This window comes from Marmota monax, unplaced genomic scaffold (genome assembly GCF_021218885.2).
Source record: "Marmota monax isolate L192 unplaced genomic scaffold, Marmota_monax_Labrador192_F-V1.1 WCK01_AAM20220418_F8-fsc00079, whole genome shotgun sequence".
Taxonomy (NCBI): Eukaryota; Metazoa; Chordata; class Mammalia; order Rodentia; family Sciuridae; genus Marmota; species Marmota monax.
In genome coordinates this window covers 1,539,448-1,558,026 of record NW_026694099.1, presented here as the reverse complement: position 1 = coordinate 1,558,026, position 18,579 = coordinate 1,539,448, and the positions used below count along the sequence as shown (strand labels likewise).

The window sequence follows — 18,579 nt, the reverse complement described above, 5'->3', positions numbered from 1 at the left end:
GTCGGGAAGAGGGAGTGGGCACAGATGGGCAATGCTGAGCAGATGGACAAGAGGGAGATATAAAGGAAGAAGAATGAAGGGTACATATGAGAAGGGAGAAGTGAGGGAAGGCAAAGAAGAAATAAGTAATGGAGGAGAAGGAAGAGAAGGTCAGGGACAGAGGCATGCTTTTTTTGTTTGCCAAGATGGATAAAGAAGGATGGGATGTTCATGCAGAGGACTTGCATCTATTGATCCCGCCCAGTCAAGGCCAGATAGTGGGAAGGGCAGAACTACAGAGAGAGGGCAGGAACAGATCCTTCTGTGGATCAACCAAGCTACAGCAGACAGGGAACTCATCCTGCAGGACCTACCTAAATACTGGATATTTCTGCCAAACCAGGAATTTATCAAAGGCAATGGAGAAAAGCTTCCAAATGAACACAAAAGGAGGCTAGAATGACAGGAGGCTGCAGAATCGGATTCCAGGAGCTCCAGCAGGGAGATGGGTGAGGAATGGGATTTTTTTAGCAGCACCCAGCTGGCTCTTTAAGAGTGTCATCTGATGCTCTGAGGGGAAATACATCCTTTAAGGGACTGATTTGAGGATTTAAGGAGTAAGAAAGAGTAAAAAGGCTTTACTTCAGAAAGCATCCCTCTAGCGGGAGGCTAGATCTAGGAAGCTTTGGGGCTTAAAGTCTTGGGAGGGGCTAACTAAAGAGGGCAAGAAGGCCTGCCATCAGAGACAGATTATTTAAGATTTGATTGAAAGAAACTGAGAAGGAGGGTGTAAAGCCAGATGAAGGTTTTCTGGTGTTAACTGCCATAGAGCTGAATGCAGTGGCAGAGGAGGGTCACTGTAGCTAAGAGACAAGGTTTTCTGGGCTAGGAATTCTGATTTGATCTCTTTACCACCTAGGGCTTCCTGTAAGAGCCAGCAGTAAGTGCATCAAAATTGGGAGAGAGGCAGTAGAAACTCAAGGACTCTATATTCTCCAGAGCCCACCCGTCGGGCTAAAACCAAGACTGGTAGATGAAACAAAGCAGTTCTCAGTGTAAGTTGCCATAGGTTCAATGTATAAAATACAAATGCTTCCTAAGCCTGTTTTCTAGTCTAGGTTTTAATTAACAATAAGAAATGATAACATTTACTAATGTAATCACAATGATGGTTTGACACAAGAGAGAAATTCTACAAGAGTTAAGGCTAGCTCGTGGGAAGGAGGAGGTGGTTCAGATAATCTTACATTATTTAAGTGGTCCTGGTACTGAAGAATTTGCTAAATGAACAACAAAAAAGAATGGAGTTTCCAGAGTTCTAGCATCCACAAGTTCCACCTAGTTCTTAGGCATTTAGGGAAGAAGGCTTAAAAGAAGGGGCATATCAGTCAGCTGGAAGGTCAAATTCAATCTGAAAAGGGAATTCATCCCCTGCCTTGGTTCTCTCAAAGTCCCTCTAATAGGCTGGGTTGTAGAAGGCCCAGGAAATTCTGGCCCCTTCCTGGTGAGACAGGCCTCTTGCCTGCCAGGCCTGCACACTATCGTCAACCTGACCATGCTTCTGACTTTAAGACTGTCTGTGACCCTAGGAATGAAATGGGAACATTGGTTTCCAAGAGGTAATGAAGAAAAAGTCAGACTTAGATGTCAGAGGGCATAGGTTCTAATGCCAACTCCAATAACGATTATTTGTATGGTCTTAAGACAAACCATTTCTCCCTATAGCACCTGTGAGTGGAAGAAAACAAAAATCTACCCATTTTAGCTATAATGCGTTCAGCACCTAGAGAATAGTTTATTACTATTCCAAAGGATTCTAAAACTAAAACGTCTCTATCATTCATTACAACAAATATTTACTGAGCCTAGCCTTTAAGAGAGGGTTCTTAACAGAGAACAGAGATCTATATTACACAAGAAACAAGACACTAACTAGAGTCCCCTAAATAGGACATGAAAGATGAGTAAGAAGGGCAGCAAGAAAATCAGCTGAGGAAATGAAGAGGCCACTGGCCCATCTGACTCCACCAAAATATACTCCTTATGAATGCAAGAAAGGCAGGCAGACAGGAGATAGATTTCCACTGGCACCTTCAAGTCTCAGCTTGTAAAGCAAAGCACATGTGTTCAAGCATACTCTTCACTCTGGCTCTTTCCAGGGTTCTGGCAAACTCTTAACTCTCTCCTTAGTCCGAGAGTCAGCTTTGTCTCACATATGCTAGAATAATGGAAGTCACGCATTCTGGGACTGCCACTAAAGTTAAGGAAAATCTCCTCCCACCAGCAGACAAGAAGCCACACTGTCCACATTGTGGACAATTCCCAGGACATACACAAGCAAAAGACTCAGCACTACTATTCAGGGAGTTACTGGGATCTATTAATTTATAAAGAATAATTTGATAAGAGAATAAGCCATCTTAGAAACTGGATAGCTTTTCAATCAACAACATTGCTGAATTAGCTGAGGAGTCTAGGGTAATGGTCATTCAATGAGAAGTCTCCAGATAAAGTTATGAGGTACAGTAAAGTAAGAATTGAGGTAATTATCTGATGAGTTTGGGCTATATTCTGGAAAGGCCAAATAATAAAGAGAACTATAGGCTGAGTGGTAAAACCATGTAAATTCAGCTGAGATAAAGGAGAGATATAAAAAGAGAAAAGAGAAAGCAGACTATAAGAGTGAGCCAAGGTCTTAAAGACAGAATCATGCTCAGCAATGACCAATCAGCTAGGGTGCCCATGCAGGTGTCACAGTTGCTCCAGCAAGGACCTTTTGAGGACTCAAAAGATCAATAATAGGATATCTCCTAAGGGACCAACAGGTTTTAATTGCATAGTGTTCCTCCAGTCTTCAAATTACAGGATAACATAGGTACAACTATCCTTAGCAATCTAAATCAAAAGTTTCGATAAGGCCCTTAATATCTGAATTATTGCTATTCTCATTTGCCCAGTATGTGGAACCAAATTGTGTAGACTCACATAACACAGAATCCCTGCCAGCTAGACTCTCACTATCCAAATCCAAGAACTGAATAGGTAATGGATAGCAAAGAATACCTATCCTCTCACATTTCCACCCATTTTCTGTACAGTCTCGTGATTCTCCCAACCAGTCTTCAATACTGGCCTCTTCAGTTTTCCTCACCCCATTCTCTTCTAAACCACTTTCACCTACAGCCCTCTTATAGTAGGAGAGCCATCTGGAAAATGCCAAGGGTGAAAAAGATTGAAAAAAAAAAAGTGGGGGGAGGGGTGGGTACTAAGGTACAGTATAAATTCTAGGTAGGGGAGTGGGATAGAGATCATGCAGAAAGAGAAACAGAGAAAGCAAGAGTGGGAGCAGGGGGAGGGGAAGAAGATGGCATTGCAGGGGGGGGGAGGACGCCACAAAATTAATTTGAGGAAGGGAACAGTAGAGGAGACGTTGGTGGAATAACAATCAGGCAGGAGAAAGGGGGAGGGCAACAGGGTGGGAAGGAATGATGTTGGGGAGGAGGGCCTAGCCTGCAGAGCAACATCAGCACCACCTATGGGTATGGTGAAGGGTTACAGACAGCAACAAAGAGGCCCCTGCTTGGGCATGAGAGTCTGGGACGCAGGTAAGGAAGGAGAAGCCATGGCTTCTGCCCTTCAAACCTCTCAATAATACAACATGCAGTCTAGAATAAATTGTATATGGCTCTCCTGGGAAGAGAGGGACTTAACAAGGTAAGGGAGGGAGGAGAGAGGACTCCTGGCTTTTTCCATTCTAAGGGGGTTTCCCCCTCAGAATTCAGGAGTAGAAAAGAGAAGGGCATGAAAAGGGAGGAATGCCAGGGACTGAAAAGAATGTAAGTGTCTGCTTCTTCTTTCATTTGCTAGAGAAAGGATTTTGTCTTTATTTCCAAGTGATTTCCTTTCCCCACTGGATGTTGGAGAGTACAGCTCCCTCCCTGGGGCAATGGATGCCCCTCAGTCAGCTGCTTCCTCCCAGCATAGCCTTGAAACTCCCAACCACCATTAGAAAGCCCCAGGGAGCCAACAAGCTTGAGAAATAAAGGAAGGAAAGGGTTCCCCCCCACCAGTCAAACAGCCCAAGGGGGAGGACAGGGTAGTGAAAATGAAAGAGAGAATGCAAAAGCTCTGCAGAGGGAAGGGAGAGGGAAATGTGATCAGTAGTATTTGTTGTGCTTCCAGGGAGGAAGAATCTGTCACATTTTTAATAATAATAAATACATGAAGACAGATTTGCTAGCACTGCTCAGGCTCCTTGGGAAGGGTGGGGGAGGGGAGCCAATGCAGCTGCAGTGCAGACTAATATCTCCCCCTCCCATCCCCCATTAGATAGGCTCAATATCACAGCAGCCTTCCCCTCCCCCTCTAACAGCAGTCCTCCCCTTCACAGCCCACCCTTTCTATGGTCCCTTCACACAGCTCTGCCCCTCCCTCCCCCACTTCTCTCTCTACTCCCCCAGCCCTATCTGTATCAGCACTAGTCCTCATTTAACACAGCCTTACCCTAGCTCGAAGAAGCCCTGTATTAGGTCTGACCCCCACTCCTAAGACCTCACTCTTTCCCATCAGTCACCTTCACTAGCTGAATGGCAACCTCCCCACATAAAACCCTCCACAGAAGTCCAGCACATCTCAGCATTTCCTGGATTCCACCAAAAGTGACGCCTTTTCCCATTTTTATCTCAATGTGACCTCCTCTCTCATACCCTTAAATATAATGGCCATCAAATGTGCTTGTGTTTAGGGGGTGTCAAGACCTCAGGACTCAGTGACTACTGCCACCTATTGACCCAAATTTGTTCAAGATAGACCTTTAATACACTTCTTACACAGTGACGCTCTGTTATTTCAAAAGCATCAATAGCTTAAACATGCAAAGGCATGGCTCTTGGGGCTTCTCTGAGACCCTCTGAACAATGAGATCAAAGAAATACAAAAGCAAGACTGGGCAGAGAGCCAAAGCAATGATGCCTTTCTCTATGCAAAGGCAGAAAAAGAGGCCCAAGCAATGAAAAAGGAAATTTATGCCTCCTCTAGGGTCTGCAAGCAAAGAGAAAAGGGGATAAAAATTTTTCCCAAGCACTGGTAAAAATCTTGTGCATCACAATGAGTGAAGCATTTCCAGAACAGTAGAAGGCAGATTTCATTCATATGCCTTCAAAAAGTTGGCCAAATACTTGGGTTGCACTGGTGTTTACAGAGCTAGCTGATCGCAGGGAAGATGAGGGACACTGAAGACTGTGCCAATTCTCAATCTGTACCAATCAGGACTGAGAAAGAAACTAGGCTCCAAGGACAGATTTATACCATGGAGTTCTATTGGGATGTTTAGTATGTATGTTCCACCAACCCAAGATAAGAAATGAGATGTGAGCATGAACTCTCCGTGGTGCTGAAAAACTGATTAACTGCAATCAGGTCATCAAAGTATTCATGAAGATTGTTGTGAACTTCTGACAGACATTTCCCCAGCCCTCATAAAATCCTACAAAACAAAAGTTTTTGAGGCAAAAACAGGCCTTTGTCAATCTTCCTTACCCACTGCCTAAGATGAAAAGCCAAGACAGAGATGCTAAATTACTTGCTTAGAATAAAGCCACGACTCTCTCACCATCATGTGGTAACAATGAACAGGTGCTCATGTGCACTAATGACATTACAGTGAACACTGGAAATAATCTGTTATTTTTTGATATTCATGTGTTCTGAAGTATCAGAGAACAGAATCCAAGTAAGAGAAAGAAGAAGAGTGAACAACAGAAGAGCCATAAACCCTAAAATTCTTGGTTTTCTTGCTTTACTATACTAACAGTAGTTCTCAAACTGTGTTCTATGGAATTCTAAAGGTTCCTTGGAGATCCAAGACTTTTCATTCCTATTTCAACCAAAGTTAACCTCAGTCATTCCTGTTTCACATACCAAGAAACTACATAAAATTCTATCAAACAATATACTCTAAATATTGTTTGATGATTTGGGTGCCAATATTCCCCAGAAATAATAATTATAACCATTACTGTAATAATTGTTAATCCTGTTGAAAGGTCAGGGCAAGCAAGATATCTTAGAGTTAAAAACTCAATTAAATTAACATAAGGTTCTTCACAGAGGCAGGGATTTTATCTGTCTTGTAACTTGCTATGCCACCGAGAGGCCAGTATAGTGTCTGGAGCTTGTGGTTTATTTGAAGGCCAGTCCTCTAACAGAAATGGAGAAGTAGGGATGGGGAGGAGTTGGAGATTATAAATTGCCTACACAAACACTGAAGACTTTCAAGAATTACAGGGCACTTGAAGTTCTCCATTTCCCATGTTTCTCTGGAACAGGTTCTCCAATTTACTAGACAAGAGATCTTCAACAGACTGTTCAACCTAAGGGTCTCAGTTTCCACAACAGCAAAATGGAGATGTCATACATTTTGTAAAGATTAAGTGTAAAGCACTTAGGTAAGTAGGTAACAAAACTTAAATCTTTTCAAAAAAAGAAAAAGAAATTCCCTAATCAAAAAATCTTAATAAGGGCTGGGGTGTGGTTCAGTGGTGGAACACCTGCCTAGCAAGCCCAGAATCAATCTGGGCTTGATTCTCATATAAATAAATGAAGATTCATCAACATCTAAAAAAATATTTAAAACAAAAAAATCTTAATAAATTAGAAACAAGTAACAGTAGTCCTAAGAAATGAATGTGGTGATTCTAATCAAAGCATTTTTTAGCTGAGCCACTTGTCCAATTAATTCATTCAGAAAGGAAAAGAATCTCTAAATCTATTCTTGGGCTCTTTGTTTCAATTCACTTGAAGAAACAAAAGTATGAGCCTGGGACATGTCAGATTCCCTCAGATCTACCAGACTAAGTTAGAGTTCACAGAAGCAGGCTCATCTTGCCATCATCCATATATGCTCTAGGCTCCTTGATTTGGAAGGAATCCCAGAAATTCAAATGTATTCATTCTCAGCTGAGGAAAATTAAAGGCCAGAGATGTTAAATGATTTGTCCAAGATCATAGAATTAGTAAAAGATGGCTGCAAATTCATTTTCTGATTTCTAGCAGGCCACTGACTGAAAATAAACTCTTGCCTCAATCAGGCAAACCAGTATATATAACCAAAATTCACAGAATTTAGAATAAAACAAAAATTTTAGTGATATAATGACCCCAAACTATATTCCTGTCCATAATACTGCACAGGGAAACCAGACACTAAAACCAGATATTCATGAGACATAAATCCTTTAAAAAATAAATCGAATGAATTAATTCTGTATACTCAACTCCTCTTTTTTGCCCTTCTTTCACTTTCTCTCATAAACACAGGTATTCTTCAAATAGAATAGAACATCTCAGATATGTAACCCACTGGTCTCCTGACTGGAGCTTGACTAATATTTCTGTGGAACTTACATTCTTTGCTCTGTCAAGCTAAGAATTTTCTGTCTGCCAGCTTTCTGGTACTCTTTGGCAGTTCTCTGTAAAACAGTTGGTCTTTACTGATTCTGGTAATTGAGGCCTTGGATGAGGGTAGGTTAAGGTGACTGAAAAACAAGATTACATAACTCTTTGCTCTAGTCAACTCATTCACTCCACTATTCTCTACAAACTATCAGTAACTGATCAAAAATCAGCTCTATGTTCATGTTATTTCAGAAACAGAGTAGCAGAAACAAAAATAACTCTTGCTGATGTGGAAATGTTCTATCTTGTTTTCAATTATAGTCAAGCACCAATGGTTTCCTGAACTACTAATGCCACCTGGTGGCCAGGCTAGATACATTAAGGAAATATAAGATCCACACATTTCAGATATTGTACCCACGGTAGAAGTCATACATGGGCTGGAAACAGTTGATATTCTACTCTATATTGTCAATTTTTAAAAAAATAATAAACAATTTCCAGTTTCTGGGGGAAATACTGATCAAAGAAAATTAATAAAGTCAAATTTCTTGAAACTCCAAGAAAAATTTCATCTTTCCCTTTCCACCACCCATTCAACAAAAATACCCCACATACCCAACAATTCCATCACTCAATACATGTGCAAAAGGGGCTTTAATTCAGGTGTAAAATCAATTTTATTAAAGATCTTTCCACATGTCCAAAGCAAACAATGAATTCCAAGGAAAAGACCTACATACAGTGAAAATAGACGTATCCCAGGATGACAAAAAATACATAAAACATGTACACCCATAATCACCGCCGCCTCCGAAAACCTAAAAGGAAGGGAAACCAAGAATGAGGCAAAGGACAGTTGGAAAAGCTGAAGGACAGGAACAAAAGAACATTTAGAGAGGGTTCAAAAGGGGTGGGTTCTTGGGGCTGGGGTTGTGACTCAGAAGTAGAACACTCGTCTACATGTGCGAGGCCCTGGTTCGATCCTCAGCACCACATAAAAATAAATGAAGGTATTGTGTCCAACTATAACTAAAAAATAAATATTTTAAAGGGGGGGGGGGGTTCTTAGGTTAGTATTCTGTATCTTCTTCCCAGGACAAAAGACTAGAAAGACTAGAAGAATGAAACTAAAATGGGATAACAGCTCCCTCAAGTGACCCTATAGTATGGAAATCGAATAAGAGTATGGGACCTTAGAGATGGAATCTAGAAATCCCTTTTGGAATGATGTGGAGTTCCAGCTTGGGAAAGAAGAAAAAGAAAAGCCTCACTAAGAGATTATGGAAGGGACACTATGGGGGTTGATGAGATCAGGATGGCAAATCCTGAGGTGTGGCATCCCAATTTCCATTCCCTACCTTGTACTTGATCACGTAAGTACTAGTACTACACTGACCTTTTTTCTTCCGACCTTTCTTGGGTATCTTCTTTCGCTTCTTAACAGGATTCTGATCCTGGAGACAGAGAAGCAAAGGAAAGGCAGTGTATTTCCAAGTGCCAGAATCCCTCCCCAAGTTCCTTATGGTAATAATTTCCAAATATATTTGGCTGAAAGAATGACAGCTGCCTCCTACAACTGTACCTCAATCTCACCTCATCAAGATGAGCAGTTCCTCCTGTCAATGCACTGATGTCACTGAAGTGCGTGAGGGAATGAAGCTGGGAGCTCATGACATTTGCTCGTTTTCGCCGTCCTCTCTCGCGCTTACTGACACTTAAACGCACCATCATGCTTTCTTCATAGTTAATCCTGTCACAGAAAATCAGACACTGATCCCTACAGACTCAAACCATGGTAGTGGAAAGCTCTAGCCCAAAACCTGAGCCTAGTGGCTGGGTTGTGGTTTAGTAGTATGAGCACTCGCCTAGCACATGCGAGGCCTTGTGTTCTATCCTCAGCACCACATAAAAATAAAGGTATTGTGTCAACTACAACTAAAAAATATTAAAAAAAAAAAAAAAAACAAAACACCACCACCAAAACCCTGGGCCTGAGCATTTAACAATCCTAGCTTAAGAGTAGTGAGGAAATTTCACAGCAGATCAACACAGTATTTACTAAAGTCATACAGAATGTTCAATACGAATAAAATGTTGTCTGTGATAGAATTTTGGTACTGGGGATTGAACCTAAGGGCCCTTTACCAGTGAGCTACATCCTCAGCCCTCATCCTGTTTTTTTTGGTTGTTGACTTTTTTTTTTTTTTTTTTTTTTGCAGTGCTAAGAACTGAACCCAGTGCTTCACACATGCCAGGCAAGTGCACTACCGCTGAGCCAAATCCCCAGCTCTCAGCCATTTTTTAATATTAATTTTGAGAAGGGGGTCTCATTAAGTTGGTGAGGCCTTCACTAAATTGCTGAGGCTGGATTCAAACTTGCAATCCTCCTGAATCAAGAAAATTCCCTTATTTTAGCTCTGTAAGTAGTATTCATTGCATGAATGGGCCCTTTCATACACATCTTTCAATGTAGAGTCTTACACGAGCAAAGTTGATGAGCCTGTATTAAAGTTACAACTGCTTTTCTACTTTTCTTCCCTGAATTTATATAGCATTCTTAATGCCACTATAAAAACCTGCTTTTACTTTCTTCATTGAAAAAGTAAGAATTTTGACAGTGAAATACAGGCTATTAAAGCCCTACATGGAACTACATTTATTCCTCTCCATATAGCATTTGCTTGAGCCTAAACAGAATTGGGAGGGAAAAAAAAATTATTTTCTACTTCTTATCCCATACTTCAAACTTCTATCATCCCAAATTTTCCACTCCACTTTCTATATGATATTGTTTGTCTTGGTACCAGAATTAACCAGAATTTACCCTAACTTTGAGAACAGGTCTCTAAAGTGGAAATAACTTCTAATTTAAAGAGCTCAGACCTATGTTGGTCCTCTTGACTCTGGCGAGTGACATGAGGATGGCGAGCATCTCGGATTTCCTCTGGAGCATCTGAGTACTGCTCCTTAAGTTCACGAATGACAGAACTGCTCAATGCCCGTCTCTTGGCTCGTTCCAGACGCTTTTTCTCCCGCTCAGCTTCTGTTTCATCTATTTGATAAAAATCCACAGGTGTTATCCCAAAACAGAGAAAGGCAAAAGAGGAACACAACTCATTCCAAGAAGGCAGCAGCCACAATTCATACCATAATGAACTGGAACCAAGCGCGGTGGTACGTATTTCTTGGATACTCCTTTTGTAGCTTTCTTTCCTGAAGCCTCAGACTGGCCATCCTCTGTTTCATCTTCCTCTTCATCCTCAGAGCTCAACTACAGAAGAAACAATGTCTGCTAATTTAGGAAGAATTCATAGACAAGTGAGAAGAAACACTCCCCCCCAAAGCTGTAGTAGTACCCTTAGGAGATGACTACAAACACAAGGGGGAAAAGGAACCTCATACTGAAACATTCTAAGGTAAACACCAGAAAATCAAGTCACAGGTGATCACCACAAGGTTCATGTATATATAGCTCCTTCAGAAAAATTAGGAGGATAATACAACCCTTTACCTTGCTTATCATATTGCTGGGATGAGGCTTAAAGCGAAGTGGGTCATTTTCACCTGAAATACAAAACCCCGGAGATTTAAAAGATTTGGAATTTTATGATGATCCCCACGATGTTATGCTGGTCCTCTCACTTACTGAGACTGCCTGTCACTGCAGTCTTAACCAGTTTGTCAATTTGATACTTCAGTTTTTGGTCCAAAGGACGGAGTTTTTCCAATACCTATAATGCAATAGTTAAAAAGGATTACATTCTTTTCCCCAAATCAAGCACATACCAGAGTCCCTTGTGTTGGGAGAAAAACACTTTATTTATTTTTTAAATATTTTTGTTTTAGTTGTAATTGGACACAATATCTTTATTTTATTTATTTATTTTTATGTGGAGCTGAGAATTGAACCTCGCATGTGCTAGGTGAGCTCTCTACCGCTGAGCCCCAGCCCCAACCCCATAAATATATATTTTTTTAAAATGTGGTTTCCTTACTTAAAGAGAGAACAACCACTTAAATGAGAGATACTATGTTAAACTTTAGAATTTAGGATTTAGAAACCTACATTTCCAAGAAGCAAAGGCCTCATACCGTGCGAATTTCTACTAGTCTCAAAACTGCAGCATGTCCCTGAAGAGATCCTCCTGAGGCTTTGTCCAGGATGAGGTGGCTCAAATCCATAAGGTACATAAGCAGCAGCTGATCTTTCACTTCTAAGAAGCTGAGACCCTGAGTTGAACAAAACAGTAAGAGAATCAGGAGGAGCACTTAGGGCAAGCAAGATAATGATTTCCAAGTTCAAGTTTTTCCTCCATCAGTTCATATAAAGTATCTGGAGTACAGTAATCCCTCCTTAACTGTGGTCTTGCTTTCTACAGTTTCAGTTATTCACAACCAATCACAGTCCAAAAATACTAAGTAGAAATTCCATAAAGGTAAAATTCATGTTTTAAAATTTATGTCTTAAATAGTCCACTATTGTGTGTAGTATACTGAAATCTGGTGCCATCTTACTCCATCCTACCTGGGATGTTGAGTTATTCCTTGGTCTAGTGTATTTACAGTATTTAGTCTGTGCTACTTGCCTATTAGTCACTTGGTAGTAACCTCAGTTATCAGATCAACTGCCATAACATCACAGAGCTTTTGTTCAAGTAACCCTTCTCACAACCTCCACATGCAAGAATAATGATGAAAAGAGGGCATCAGGCACAAAATGTGGAAGGACAGATTAACTCTGTAACTATGTGGCAACACTGTGAGGCCCATAGGGGAAAGCAAAGTATACACAGGACTTGGTACTATCCAAAGTTTAGAGTATCTGCCAGGAGTTCTCAAAACATATCCTGAAGGATATGGAGGGATTATCATAGCTGAAGAAGGAGCTATACCTAAAATTGCCAACAGAGAAAATTATGCTAACACAAGAGAAGAGAACTACTAGGACAAAAGCAGGAAAATCAATACAGTATCCCTCTAAAAAGGCTGTAACAAAGTTTCTCATCTCAGAGCTATTGATATTTGGAGTCAGTTAATTCTTTGTTATGGAGGCTGTGCTGTTATTGCAGATTTCCAGAAACTGTCCTTGGCCTCAACTCATTGATGCCCTTTCCCAAAGTTGTAACAATCAAAAATGTTGCCAACTGTAAAATCAAATGTGTTGCCAATTTTTAAATTAACTTATTCTTAATTAAAATAAGTCCTGATTTTTTTTTTCTGTACCAGTATTAAATCCAGGGGTGTTCAATCACTGAGCCATATCCTCAGCCTGTTTTCATTCTTTATTTTTGAGACAGAGTCTCACTAAGTTGCTTAGGGCTGCACTAAACTGCTGAGGCTGGCTTTTTTTTTCTTTTTCATACACACACACACACACACACATATATTTATTTATTTATTTTAGTTGTAGGTGGATACAATATCTTTATTTATTTTTATGTGGTGCTGAGGCTAGAACCAGTGTTATGCTGCTAGGTGAGTGCTCTACCACTAAGCCACAACCCCAGCCCAGCTGAGGCTGGCTTTGAACTCATTATTCCACTGCCTCAGCCTCCCAAGCCACTGGGATTACAGGTGCACACAACCATGCGCCCAGCACATACATCACCCTTACAATAAAAATTAAAACAAACAAAAAATCTCAAAAAGAATGTTATCTCAAAGTATGATTAAAATGACTTTTCATTTTCTTCTTTATGGTTTTATGTATCTCCCAAACTATCCAAAATTAAAATTGTATTATAGGGTTGAGGTGTAGCTCAGTGGTAGAGTGCTTGCCAGCACACATGAGGGTTAGATCTATACCATCAACAATAAATAAAGTGTATATAGGCAGAAGATGCAAACAAAATAATGCAATACATGTGAGCATGACTTAAGTTACGGTTATTAAATAAGACAAATGAGTCTTGTGACTGCATAAAATGAAAATTGACAAAGTCCACAGCCTTAAGAAAGCCTGTTTTAGGGCTGGGGCTCAGCGGTAGCACACTTGCCTGGTATATGTGAGGCATGGGGTTTGATTCTCAGTACCACACATAAATAAATAAAAAATAGTAAAGGTCTACCAACAACTAAAAATATGTATATATTTTTTTAAAAAGCAAGCCTGTTTTAGACAGGTTAAATACTTAAATAGGATCACAGGTGAAATTCAAACTCAGTTTGACTTACCTGGGCCTTGGGTATCTTTAAATTAACATAACTAATTCTTATTATTAGCCCCAACATGGTACTGGAGCATGAGTAAAGGATTTAAAGACAAGTTGAGTTTAAATTCTGAATTAGGCATTTGGTAATTAAATATTGGGTAAGTCACTTAACCTGGTGACCTCAGACTTCTCATCTATATTTCCTGTCCAAATAATCATAACAAGACACAAATAACAGAAAAGAAATTTGAACCCTATTAAGCACCTTTGATCCTTGTAACACTCTTTGCTCATAAAAGAAAATAAATATTTGTTCAATGAATAAACAAATACTGATTAATCTAAGAGGTATGCTGACAGCCCAGCACTAAAATTATCAAAGCAAGGTACCCAGGACATAAATGGGTAAAATTTGAGAAACAGGCTCTTTTGACAATGCTTGGGCATTGGCACTGTCAAGTTCAAACTGGGGTTATGAGCACATCAGAGAAAATAAAGATATGCAATAAAAACAAAAGTGAACAATGAGAAAGAAAAGTCTTTATCTTCCTAAAAATACAAGTCTGCTGTAACTCTCATGCTCAAAATTTTTTCAATGATTCTTACTGACTTACTACAATGACTTTTGTGTTTTTAGTTATCTATGAAATATTTTGCTTAAATATAATTTTAGGTCAAAAGCTCAATATGTAAAACAAGAATTCCAGAGTTGTCCTCCCACAGTGACCTAATACCAAGAACCTAAATAGGTTCTACCTGACTCTAATTTGAAAACTATTATACTTGAATTTTCAGATGCGCCATTTTCATATTTTAACATCCCTAAAATTTGGATGCATCTTTCAGTCAATAGTATCTTAGCATTGTTACAGATTAATATTCTTTCTTAAGAAGATAATCTCCCCTTATCCACAGGTGATATATTCCAAAATCCCCAGTGGATGTCTCCAATGAGGATAATACTAAATCCTATGCACACACACCAATGAAAAATTTTAATTTATAACTTTGGCACGATCAGAAATTAACAACAATTAATAAGATAGAACAATTATAATCACACTATAATAAAAGTTATTTAAAAGGTATAAGTTATGTCAGAATTTTTTTAAAATATTTTTTTAGTTGCAGATGGGAACAATGCCTTTATTTTTATTTATTTTTATGTGGTGCTGAGGATCAAACCCAATCCTCACCCACACTACATGAGCACTCTACCACTGAGTCACAATCCCAGCCCCATGTCAGAAATTTTTCATTTAATATTTTCAGACCACAACTGACCTTAGGTAACTAAAATTTCAGAGTGAAATTCAGACAAGGGGACTACCATATATAAAATTAAGTAGTCGACCCTAATTAATAGCATCTTTGATCAGATGAAACAAACAGTAACCCCTTCACTGGCCTATAAGGGTCTTCAGAATGACCACTTTTCCAGGCTTACTTCTTATCCCCATCACACATACAACACATGAAATGTATGTTCATCCACAAAAATTACTTACCTCCTCCCCCAGAACATCACCATGCTTTCAGACCTCTGTGCCTTTGTATATATTTTCTCTGACTCCTATTTACTTCTCAAAAGTCTGATACCTCCTCTGAGAAGCCTTCCTTGATTGACTCCCTCTGCTCTTCTGGAAGTTCTCACTCCTTGGCTGGCACCTCACTTCTCATAACATTGCAATATAAATGCTACTTCTCACATCTATTGCTTTAATTCATCTTCCCCATGAGATTCCAGCACAGAAATTGGATTTTACCCATCTTTGAAGCTCTAGCACTCAGGATATAAAACAAACAATAATTGTATGATGAATGAATTATTGAGAAAATCAAGTCAGGAGATGTTTACTCTTTAAACACATCTTACCTTCTCTGTAGGATAAGCTCCAGCTCGAACTTTTTTGGTCAGTGCTTGTACTTGTGCAGTTACAGCCACCACCTGAAATTAGACCATAAAACAGATGACTAGGCTACATCAAGTCATGTCTAAACAACCACCTAAAAATTATCTGAAACACTGTTTAAACGACAGTACTATCTTCTCCCTAGTTCTGGGAAAGAACAGGAAAGATGGTTCTGACAGTTCTTCAAAAGGCTAGGGTTGTGGCTCAGTGGATGGGTGCTTGCCTAACTAGTATGCAAGGCACTGAGTTCGATACTCACCACCACATAAAAATAAATAAATAAAATAAAGGTACTGTGTCCATCTTCAACTAAAAATTAAAAAAAAAAAACAAAACAGGTAGACATTTCTTAAAATTGGGGGGTGGGGGAGCATCTTTATCAAACAATGCTGGAGGGGATGAGAACTGGAACAGTGGTAATGGAGGGACTATGACTTTACATGTCCTGACTGAACTTATAAAGCACTGAACTATACAAACGAATGTTAGGTGGGCACCCAATGTGCAAATCATGTCACATTCCAGTTTTCTTACCTTTAATAATAAAAGGAACTGACTGTGATGGCTTCTTTTTGAAGTTTTATGTATTTCTTTGGGTGCAGAAATCGATTACTTTGACTGAAAAGGGTTTTGTTAAATTATTTTACCTTTAGGGTATTTGGGAGCATTCAAATATCTGCTCCTAAAACACCAAAGTTTGGAGGTGAGGCACACAAAGCCAAAGCCAATTCGTGACTAATCTATTCCAAAGGGACGACACCTGCTCACCTGTTCCTGGAGATTTTTCAAGAGTGTCACGGCACTTGGCAAGTCTGACTCCAGCACCTCCTAGAGGAGAGAGTAAAAAATCATATTTATTTAAGAGGAAGGAAGCAAGGCGCCGGCGCACGCCTGTAATCCCAGCGGCTTGGGAGGCTGAGACAGGGGGACCGCGAGTTCAAAGCCAGCCTCTGCAAAGGCGAGGCGCTAAGCAACTCAGTGAGACCCTCCCTGTCTCTAAATAAAATACAAAATAGGGCTAGGGATGGGGCTCAGTGGTCGTGTGCCCCTGAGTTCAATCCCCGGTACCAGAAAAAAAAAAAACAAAAACGAACATCTGGGGTAAGAAACTTCCCCTCTCCTTCGAACACCTTACACTTTGGGCCTTTTCACCCGGTGCACCGGCAGCCTCTCCTGAAAGCAAATCCTTCATGTTGCTGGAAAGGAGCAGTAACTCCGGCCCTAAGTCTCCCTACTGTTGCTTAGCTGCTCCAGAGAGGCCATTTCCCTGAAGCAACTTTCATCACCACCCTTTCCTGGTGCCAACAGTTTGTTTTGAGCCATTAAAAAGAAAGAAGTCCGCAATAGCCGCTCGAGTAAAAGAACACACCACACTCACCGGCGCCGCCATCTTTGCGAGCCCACCCTTTCCGGCGTCGTATTTCCTGAGCGCTAACATCCGCTTCCTAGACCCGATGGACAACCGCAGCCAATAGGAATAGGCGTTCTCTCACTTCCGTCCTGAACAGGATGGGAGAGAGGCAGGGCCTGATCTAGCCAATGGAATAAAGGAACTGACTAAATTCGTCAGACTCGGGAGGTAATCTACTGACCTAAAGATGGTCTTGGGAAGAAGAATGTGATTGGTAAATTGTGGCGAATGATTGAAACCAAACCAATAAAGACCGCCTTAGTGATTGATTGAAAGTTTAAAGCTCCCAATAGGATAAAGGAGTCAACTGAGCGAGCTGAGAGTGTATTGGCTCGCCGATGCCGCAGTACCAGTCTTTTTCATGGCACTTTTCTTGTAGTGCCAGGACTGGCTGCTAGGTGGCGGGACACGGCTTTGCTCTGAGGAATTCACGTTGCGGAGCCGCCATTGCCTGCTGCACTCCCTAGAGAAAGTCATTGTGTGATAATGGAAAGGTCACTCGGTCTCTAAGAGTCTTTTTCATGTGTAAATAGGAGAGTTGGACCAGAGAAGCCGACTGCACGGACACTCGCCTGCCCCCCTCGTGGGGGCCCGGGAGCGCAGAGGGAAGATGCCAGGGCCCACAGGAGGAGGAATACGTTCCACAAACAAGGAAACAGTTCATACCTACGTAATTTCCCCCTGTCCTACGGGTACGCTGCAGAACTCGCTTCAAACCTAGGCTGTGCATATTTCCTATGCCCCTCATCTTTTCTCAGTATTTCCCAGCTCACTCGCTTCTGGCGGGATCGTGAAGTCCCATCATCTGCATTGGGAAATAAAGCATTAAAAGAGCAGATGATGGCCCTGAGTTTTTTCCCATAGCGACAGTGTAGCCGACCTAGCAATAGAATCAGATCTGACTTGGAGCTGTCTTCTGGAATTGAGGAAGGACGAGCCCCCTATCTAGGCAACCCGGTGGGGGAAGTTCTGTTTTCTGAGCTTGCTGGGCTCCTGAAGGCCATGGCGGGTTAATAGTCTCTGTGTCTCCAGCTCAGAAGTTTGGGGTGCCCTAATAGCGTAGTCAGTAACCAACAGCTTTTGTATTATGAACAGTTTCTATTTTGACAATTCCTCAATCCCATCTAGCAAAATGAAAAATAAGCTTTTCCTCTCCTTAGAACTTGAAATTTTGTTTATATGCATTATGAGTATTAGTGAAAAATACGAATTTCACTGCCTTGTTTTCTTGTTTGTTTGGGGTGGAGGCGTACGGAGGATTGAACTCCGGGGCAGTCCACCCCAGAGCCACATTCTCAGCCCCATTTAATATTTTATTTAGAAGCAAGGTCTCACTGAGTTGCTTAGCACCCCACTTTTGTGTGTGGGTGCTGGGGATTGAACCCAGGGCCTTGTGCATGTGAGGCAAGCACTTTACCTACCAACTGAGGTACATCCCCAGCCTGCGCCTTGCTTTGTGCTGAGGCTGGCTTTGAACTCCAGATCCTCCTGCCTCAGCCTCCTGAGCCGCTGGGATTACAGGCACAGGCATGCCCCACCGCACCAGCTACTGCTTTGTTTTTCTATTATGAAATGCTTATCAACCATACCTAATGTTATAAGAAAATCTTGGAGTTAAGAATAAACTAAATCTCAGCAAAGCTCTTGCAGATTAAACCAACAAGCAATGAATGCGAGATCATTTTATTTGTCTTCTATTTCTTTCAAAAGTTCCATAAAGTGACCA

The 18,579-nt window shown here is 40.8% G+C and overlaps 1 protein-coding gene across 2 annotated transcripts; it reads right to left on the bottom strand.

Moving 5' to 3' along the window:
- Positions 1–8,030: 8,030 nt before the first annotated feature.
- On the bottom strand, positions 8,031–16,885 carry Ngdn (neuroguidin). Of its 2 annotated transcripts, none has more exons than XM_046465334.2 (11): positions 16,821–16,885; positions 16,211–16,270; positions 15,406–15,477; positions 11,470–11,607; positions 11,024–11,108; positions 10,889–10,941; positions 10,525–10,648; positions 10,261–10,429; positions 8,971–9,127; positions 8,774–8,831; positions 8,031–8,195 (listed from the first exon to the last, which is right to left on the bottom strand). In XM_046465334.2, the coding sequence occupies exons 1-11, from the start codon at positions 16,878–16,880 to the stop codon at positions 8,176–8,178; spliced, it is 996 nt and encodes a 331-aa protein (XP_046321290.1). In that variant the 5' UTR covers positions 16,881–16,885; the 3' UTR covers positions 8,031–8,175. The 2 variants fall into 2 exon arrangements, with proteins under 2 accessions (XP_046321290.1, XP_046321291.1); XM_046465335.2 differs by lacking the exon at positions 16,821–16,885 and adding an exon at positions 16,578–16,754.
- Positions 16,886–18,579: the final 1,694 nt, after the last annotated feature.